Source organism: Sus scrofa, chromosome 2 (genome assembly GCF_054392235.1).
Source record: "Sus scrofa isolate SSC_HxYL_T2T_F1_AM1 chromosome 2, Sscrofa_HxYL_maternal_Yorkshire_Landrace_v2.0, whole genome shotgun sequence".
Classification (NCBI taxonomy): domain Eukaryota; kingdom Metazoa; phylum Chordata; class Mammalia; order Artiodactyla; family Suidae; genus Sus; species Sus scrofa.
Window position 1 is genome coordinate 76,274,876 of NC_139384.1, and position 8,460 is coordinate 76,283,335.

The window sequence follows — 8,460 nt, forward strand, 5'->3', positions numbered from 1 at the left end:
TCTTCTGTTACCTAACTGGCAACTGGCTGGGAGCCATTGAGCTCCTGACGCGAACCAATCATAGACGAACCGATTAGCTATCTTGAGATAGGTCCTCGGGGTGCCAGTGGTTAGAGGCAGAACAACTCCAGTTATGGGCGAAAGCCACAGATCCTTGTCCATTGAGCCCTGAGCCCCACGCAGGGCAGGGCCAACATTTGCAACCTCGCTCTTTGTCGTAGAAGGGGTCTGTTCTCGAAAACCTCCTTCCACTTTGCTCCCTATTCGAGGGGAGTCTGCAGTTCAGCCAATTATCTTTTTGAACCTCTGCCCCAGGAATACATGCTCGGTTCCAGGCCGTTGGAGGACACTCTACCTTAGATAGGGACTGCAGTCTAGAAATATCCGCGGCTTCACCTAAGTACTCTAGCGCATACAATAATACCCTGACTTTCAGATGAGGACCCCAGTTCCTTCGAGCAAGCGGTGTCTCTATTCCCAAATGAAAGCTCCATTTCAGAAGACAGGTACCCAACCCAGAGACGCCTCCATTTCTATTCTGGGGGCCCAGACTAGATGTACCCCCGAGATCTAGTTAGGGACCCAGGTTCCGAAGATTCAGCTGAACACACAGCCTCAGATGAAGTCCTTCCCCACGTTGAGATTTTCTCTGGTGCCAGAAAAGCGAATATGCCCCCAAGTCCCAGGCGGGAACCTCACTCCGAGAGCCAGCTATCGCCGTAGGCTTAGACGATAGCCTTATTTCGGGGGAGACCATGTCTGCGTAACGCTCGCGGAAGTTTAGTTGGGTTACTATAATCCGCTAGGCAGGGCGATGTATCTGTCTGCTGGTGCGCGGCTTCAAGCTTTACTCCTCTTTCGCCCCGCCCCGCGTGCCCCGCCCCCACTGCGGACGCTAGAGGACTAGACGGGTCTTCCCAGCATGCATTGCTCGGGACGAGGCAAGTCGGGCGCCAAGCGCGGGGTCGGAGCGGCCTTCCCGGAGTCCTTTGCGCGGCACCTGGCGACAAAATGGCTGCCCGAGGGAGACGGGCGGAGCCTCCGGGCCGGGAGGCGCCGGGCCCCGCGGGCGGTGGCGGCGGCGGGAGCCGATGGGCTGAGTCGGGGCCCGGGACGTCGCCCGAGAGCGGGGATGATGAAGTGTCGGGCGCTAGTTCGAGCCCTGTGACGGGCGGCGTGAACTTGTTCGCCAACGACGGCAGCTTCCTGGAGCTGTTCAAGCGGAAGATGGAGGAGGAGCAGCGGCAGCGGCAGGAGGAGCCGCCCCCGGGCCCGCAGCGACCCGACCAGCCGGCCACCGCCGCCGCCGCGGGTCCCGGGGATCCGAAGAGGAAGGGCGGCCCGGGCCCCACGCTCAGCTTCGTAAGGAGCCGCGGGGGTGGGGGCGGGCGCCAGGGCCTTCCTCGGTCGGGGGAATTGGGCCCGAGAAAGGGTATCGGGTCCACCCTACTCTCTGGATAAAGTGCTGGGGATTCGGAACCTGGACGAGAGAGGCCTGGGGGCGGAGGTGGGGACCCCTGGAGCCTGCCCGCAAGAACTGGGAGAAATTCCATTGGAAACAGCGCTCCGGGGATGGGGAAACCTGAATACCACTGTTTGAGTGGTACCCGAACTTTGGATACTGGGACCATCTCCCACTATGGGAGTGGGGGATATAGTCAAGTCTGGAGTCTGAATTGTGTGGATGAGAGACTCAGACTACTTACTGTGTGACCCTAGGAGATTTTCGTGTCTTTCCCGAGTCTCATTCCTCCACTGTCTATTGAGCACCTTACCTTGTGCTGGGCACCGTGCTAGGTGATGGATAGGCCTTGTTGAACACTACAGGTTATCGCTGCTTTCCTGGAGCGTCAGAACTGGCTTAATCTCATTTTCCCTGCTTGCAAAAATGGACATCATCCCATCTTCTGGTGTGATTAGCACTGGTTCTGTCTTATAGGAAGAGCTAAACCAGTGGTTCTCAATTGGGGGCAATTCCCCCCACCCCATCCCCACATTTGGCAGTCTGGAGACATTTTTGGTTGTCAGAACTGGGGGAGGGAGTGATACTAACATAAGTAGAGGACAGGCATGATGCTGCTCAACATGCTACAGTGCGCAGAACAACCTTTCCCTCCTTCCACCTCAACAAAGATGATCCAGTTCAGGATGTCATTAGATGAGATTGAGAAGCTCTAGACTAAAGAAATGGCACCTCTATTGATAGTCAGCTCTGAGCTTTCTTTGTCTCTGGTGTTGAGAGCAAGTTCCTGTGGTGTGGAGAACACAGTGTGGACTTGAGAATACTGGATGGGGGTGGGGGTCACATTTATTCATCTGTCAAAAATGAGTGTGAGAATAGTCCTGGCAGTGCAGGTCACTTCATACCTGGTTGAGGGGTGGAGATGGGATCTCTGTAAAGCCTTTTGGAGCTCCTGTGGCATGAGAAACCCTCAGTCTGAGGGAGAAAATAGAGGACCAGGAGGAAAGTTCAGAGCAAGACTTATGCTTGAGGGAGGGGAAGTGGCAGGACCTGGGGGGTGGGGGCCAAGTGCACCTCTGTGAGTAGGAGTAGCAGTTTCATTTGTTCATCAAGGAGCCATTGTGGGAGCACCCTCAAAGAGGGCAGGCCAGGTTAGATGTAAGGGAATGGTGTCACTTGGTGGTTAGGAATTCTACTCAGTGGCTTAGACCCACCTGACCCTGAATCCAGCTCCATTGTTTGCCGTCAGCATGATCCAGGGTACAGGCGTCTCCTCAAAGATGTTTCCCCATCTGTACAGTGGGGATGGTGTAATCTACAATGTAAGGTGACTGTGACGATACTTCCAAGGCACCTGGCACAGGGCTTAGCATAGAGTAAGTGCTCAATAAAGGGGGCTGTTACTGCCTGTGTGAATCCTACTAGGGGTGAATGAGGCCAAAGCTAGTCCCCACTGATAAGGGGATTCTTGCTCCCCGGAAGGGCAGCCCCGGGGCCCAGGACTACCTGGGCATCATGGGCCCAGGGCAGGCGCTAAGAGTCGCGTGTGCTCCTCTCTGATTGCTGCGCAGGTCGGCCGGCTGGCGGAGCTGGGCGCGGCGTCGGGACGGGCCACCGGGCCGGGCTAGGAAGGTGTAGTGGGCCTCAGCGCCGCCAAGGGCGGGCCCCGGCTCCTGTAACCGTTGCAGTCTTCTGTCCCTTCACCCAGGTGGGCAAGCGCAGAGGCGGGAACAAACTAGCCCTCAAGACGGGAATAGTAGCCAAGAAGCAGAAGACGGAGGATGAGGTGAGCAGGCTGGGTGTGGGAAGCCTCCCACGTTGCCTTTTCGTTCTGCCTCAATGCCTGGCCAAGGTGCCCTGTCCCTCCCTCTTCAGTGTCCAGCCCTCAGACGGGTGTACTGGGTGGGGGAGGTGGGTTTTCAACAAAGTCCCCAGATAATGTGACTCTGCATATCTTTATCTCAGACCCAAGACCTTTGGGGTGACACTGTGGGTGGGTCAGCTGTCTCAGGACAGTCCTGACCCTGGTTCCTGGCCTCCCTGGCATCCCTTCCCAACCCCCTGTGTGTTCCTCCTCCCCCTCCCCCACAGGTATTAACAAGTAAAGGTGATGCATGGGCCAAGTACATGGCAGAGGTGAAAAAGTACAAAGCCCACCAGTGCGGCGATGATGATAAAACTCGGCCCCTGGTGAAATGACCCCCCTCCCCCGCCTGCCCACAGCCTGGGACTCTCTGCGATGTACATAACTATTTAATGCAGCGGCAGCGAGGCAGCCTTTTTCCCCCAAGGACTTATACACAGAAGGAAACCGAGATGCTTCCCGCAGCTGCGGACGATTCTCCAGGACTCTTTTTTTACCTTGAGCACTTGCCTCCTGAGACTTAATAGAACAGTGGTTTACTGTCCCCTCTCTTCCCTTCTCTTCCTTCTCTCTGGCCCTTTCTGTCTTCCTCTTCTCCCCCTCCCTTCCCTCCCTTTAGCCGTCACTTCTGGGAAGTAAAGAACTTGATTTAGTGCTGGAGCTGTGTGCTTGGTTTGCCTTCTTTGCTTTCTCCAACCTACGTCATCCCCTCTCAGCTGGTGCTGAGCCCACCAAAGCCTGGGTTTGGCCCAGTGAGGGAGGGATTTGGGGGTGTGGGAGAGAACAGAGACTCATCCCCTCCCTTCATCCCACTGCCTCCTGTAGGCCTGAACTCTCTCAGGACTCACCCCTGACCTCACCGCCAATGTTGGGTGTTCTTGTTCACTGTCTCTTCACAGTCCCATTTGAGGTGGACCAAAGCTGTTCATTCATTCAGAAGACACTGACACATAATGCATGCATGGGTTTTTCTTTTCTTTTCTTTTTTTTTTTTTTTTGGTCCTTTTTGGCATTTCTTGGGCGGCTCCTGTGGCATATGGAGGTTCCCAGGCTAGGGGTCTTATAAGAGCTGTAGCCGCTGGCCTACGCCAGAGCCACAGCAGCGTGGGATCCGAGCCACATCTGCGACCTACACCACAGCTCATGGCAACGCCGGATCCTTAACCCACTGATCAAGGCCAGGGATTGAACCTGCAACCTCGTGGTTCCTAGTCGGATTCATTAACCACTGCACCACAATGGGAACTCCTTTTTTTCTTTAAAAAAAATTTTTTTTTATTATACTCAATTTACATTGTTCTGTCAATTTATCTTTTTTTTGTTTGTTTGTTTGGGGGGGCTTACCCGAGGCATATGGAAGTTCCCTGGCTAAGGGTCCGATTGGAGCTGTAGTCGCTGGCCTATGCCAGAGCCACAGCAATGCAGGATCCAAGTTGTGTCTTCGACCTACACCACAGGTCCTGTCTGGACCTCTTTGCAGTCACCTCCCGAAATGGCTTCTCCAGAGTTCCTGTCGTGGCTCAGTGGTTATCAAACCCCACTAGCATCCGTGAGGACACGGGTTCGATCCCTGGCCTTGCTCAGTGGGTTAAGGATCCGGCGTTGCCATGAGCTGTGGTGCAGGTCAAAGACGAGGCTCAGATCCTGCATTGCTATGCCTGTGATATTGGCCAGTGGCTACAGCTCCGATTGGACCCCTAGCCTGGGGAACTACATATGCCGATAAAGACAAAAAGACGGAGAAAAAAAAAAAAAAAGGCTTCTCCTTTTTGTCTGTGTCTGTTTCCTTCCACAAGGGCAGGGAGCATGCATGATCTGTTTTGTTCATTGCAGCGGCCGTAAAGCCCAGACAAACCCAGGCTCTTGCTGTATAGCACAGGGAACTATGTCCTATCACTTGTGATGGAACATGATGGAAAATAATGTGAGAAAGAGATTGTGTATAAATGTAGCAGAAGTTGACAGGAGTTCCCATCATGGCTCAGCCAACTAACGTCCATGAGGACTGTGAGTTGAATCCCTGGCCTCGCTCGGTGGGTTAAGGATCTGGCATTTTTTTCTTTAAAAAAAAATTTTTTTTATTATACATTGTTCTGTCAATGCCAGATCCTTAACCCACCGAGCGAGGCCAGGGATTCAACTCACAGTCCTCATGGACGTTAGTTGGCTGAGCCATGATGGGAACTCCTGTCAACTTCTGCTACATTTATACACAATCTCTTTCTCACATTATTTTCCATCATGTTCCATCACAAGTGATAGGACATAGTTCCCTGTGCTATACAGCAAGAGCCTGGGTTTGTCTGGGCTTTACGGCCGCTGCAATGAACAAAACAGATCATGCATGCTCCCTGCCCTTGTGGAAGGAAACAGACACAGACAAAAAGGAGAAGCCTTTTTTTTTTTTTTTTTTTTTTTTTTTTCTCCGTCTTTTTGTCTTTATCGGCATATGTAGTTCCCCAGGCTAGGGGTCCAATCGGAGCTGTAGCCACTGGCCAATATCACAGGCATAGCAATGCAGGATCTGAGCCTCGTCTTTGACCTGCACCACAGCTCATGGCAACGCCGGATCCTTAACCCACTGAGCAAGGCCAGGGATCGAACCCGTGTCCTCACGGATGCTAGTGGGGTTTGATAACCACTGAGCCACGACAGGAACTCTGGAGAAGCCATTTCGGGAGGTGACTGCAAAGAGGTCCAGACAGGATAGAGGCTTCAGGCAGAGGTCTATTTTAGCTGACATCTGATCATAGTACTGAGGGAGGTTGAAACCTGTCCCAGGTGTAGTGAACAGCCAGTGTAAAGACGGAGAGTGCCTGGCTGTGGAGCTGGCTGAGTGAAGAGCATACATGGATTTTATGCAGAACCTTGTGTGCCAAGGTGAGAATTTGGGATTTAAGTAGAAAGAAACCTTTGGGGGTTGTGATTTAAGGAGCAACATGATATGTTTTTATATCTTACCAGGATCCCTCTGGCTGAAGGGGTGTGGGCAGAACCTGGGAGATGTGGGAGGCCAGGCCATGATGGAGTAAGGGGAGGTGATGGAGTGTTGGTTGTAGAGGAACTAGGATCTGGATTCCAGTGGGGTATTCTGTCCTGCCAGCTACTTGTAGTCCTTCCTGGGAAGCTGGGTTTGGCCTTGCCCAATTGTATATAGGAGAAAATCTAAGGAGTTCCCTGGTCGCCTAGTGGTTAGGCACTCCGCATTGTACTGCGGTTGATTGGGTTACTGCTGTGGCTCAGGTTTGGCCCCTGGCCTGGGAACTTTTGGATGCTGTGGGCATGCCCCTCCCCCCAAAGGGGGGGCAATACAAATGGGCTTTCTTGTTCCACTCTCCACCTTGCAGGACATTACATTTGATATATCAGGGGACAGGGTGTCCTAAAGGAAGCCTTAGGTCCCCCAGCCATGGGCCCATCTCAGGTGTTTCCAGGCACAAATATTGAGCAGCTCAGGATTCCTGCCCATCCCACAGCCAGGTTCCCATCCCTCTTCTATCAGGGGAGCATCGTGATTTGGAGAGTCACAGTGGTCATCACGTGCCTGGAATCTGCGGAGGCAAGGGAGGAAGGCTGTAATAGCACCTGCCTAGCCTCACACTGCCAGATTCAGCCCGTGGGGTATGGGCATTCCTATGAGCACCAAGGCAGACAAAACTGTCCAAGTGGAGCTAACAATTCTGGATGGGGGGTGGGGGGGTGACAGACAAGAAACAATATAATCACATGGTTATATATTATAGGGGATATAGGAAAGGGGGACCTAGATAAGACTGGGAGAGATGGCAACTTTAAGTTGGTCAGGGATGGCCTCCCTGAGAAGGTGACATTTGTTTCAAGACCTGAAGGAGGTGGGGCAGGCAGTGAAGTTGGTCCTTGCAGGAGTGTTCCAGGCTAAAGGAATAGCAGGTGCAAATACCCTGAGCTGAAGCCATGCCTGGCTTGAAGAGTGAGCAAACAGGCTTTGGGACAGGTGACATACCCATCTCTCCCTGCTAACACACAGTAAGGCTTGTCTGGTTTATTTTCCATATTAGCTCAAAGGTCTCTCTCCAACTTTGAAGATGCCAAGCTGGCCCAGGTGTGACTTTAGCCTTGGGGATGCAATGTGGAGGGAGGGGACATAGGAAGCCAACAGAGCAACCTCTACTGCCTTCTTCAAAGCCCTGACATCCGCTGGATCTTTAAAAAGAAACATAAGTGGGAGAAGTAGGTCGCCCCTGCAGCAGTTCAGCCTCTGTTCTGGAGTGTCAGGAGGCAGGAGGAGCTGATGGAGTTCCAGCACCTCCCTTTACTGAGCTCACCTGCCCTGACCTGGGGAAAGTCTGAAGATGGAGGGGAATCAGAATCAGGTTTTGGTGAGTCACACAGCCCTGGCATCAAACTATTCTGGTGCCTATTAGCTGTGTGATTTTGGGTAAGTCATTCAGCCTTTCTGTGATTCAGGTTCTTTATCTATAAATAGGGATAAAATACTGAAACATCTCTAGAGTCAAGTTCTAAAGTAAGGGCAATGTTCATATAGTCAGTATTAACCCTGACATTTAAAACTACTGTTATTGATTGCTTCCCTAGGTGAAGCACTTGGATTGTGTTTGGGGGCTGTGTTTGAGAAATACCTTGAAACAAAGCTGTAGTGTGATGAGATGCTCAGGCAGGGAGGTTGTAAACTGAGAGATGCTTGTTTCCCATTTCAGATTCATGATTCACAGTTGGGCATACAGTCCTTAAGTTTCCTTTTTGCAGTAAGCACTTTTAGTGAATTAAAGTAAGTTTACCTTGCACAGGGCTATTGTGAGAATATCATTTGTGAACTGACCAGTGTATGCTTAAATAGGGGGAAATTTTTTTATTTTTTATTTTTTTTATTTTCGATTCAGTACTGAAATCCATTGTCTGGGGAGAGGAAGAAGACCCGTGATCATATGAGGTCGAATACTGTGGACCACACAGGCGGCTGGGGTCATATTATTCTGCCGCGACTCCTCTCTCCCCCGAAGCTTGCGCAGGGCCGCTGGAAACTTATCAAAAGTAGGGAGTGAGAATTAAATTCCCTCCTGCATCTCTAACTCCCTCCCCACCTGACCCTTATTTGAGGCAGCCCCCAGCCCTGAGCTGAAAGCTCCTCTGTTCG

At 52.2% G+C, this 8,460-nt stretch overlaps 1 protein-coding gene across 2 annotated transcripts; it reads left to right on the plus strand.

The window, feature by feature from the left end:
- Window positions 1-982: 982 nt before the first annotated feature.
- Window positions 983-3,986, plus strand: TRIR (telomerase RNA component interacting RNase). 2 transcript variants are annotated; one of them, XR_014837548.1, is made up of 3 exons: window positions 983-1,362; window positions 3,034-3,248; window positions 3,554-3,986. XR_014837548.1 is itself a non-coding variant. In XM_003123323.5 (3 exons), exons 1-3 carry the CDS (start codon window positions 1,012-1,014, stop codon window positions 3,659-3,661), a joined length of 537 nt encoding a protein of 178 aa, XP_003123371.1. In that variant the 5' UTR covers window positions 983-1,011; the 3' UTR covers window positions 3,662-3,986. The 2 variants fall into 2 exon arrangements, 1 of the variants encoding a protein (XP_003123371.1); XM_003123323.5 differs by having other exon boundaries at window positions 3,171-3,248.
- Window positions 3,987-8,460: the final 4,474 nt, after the last annotated feature.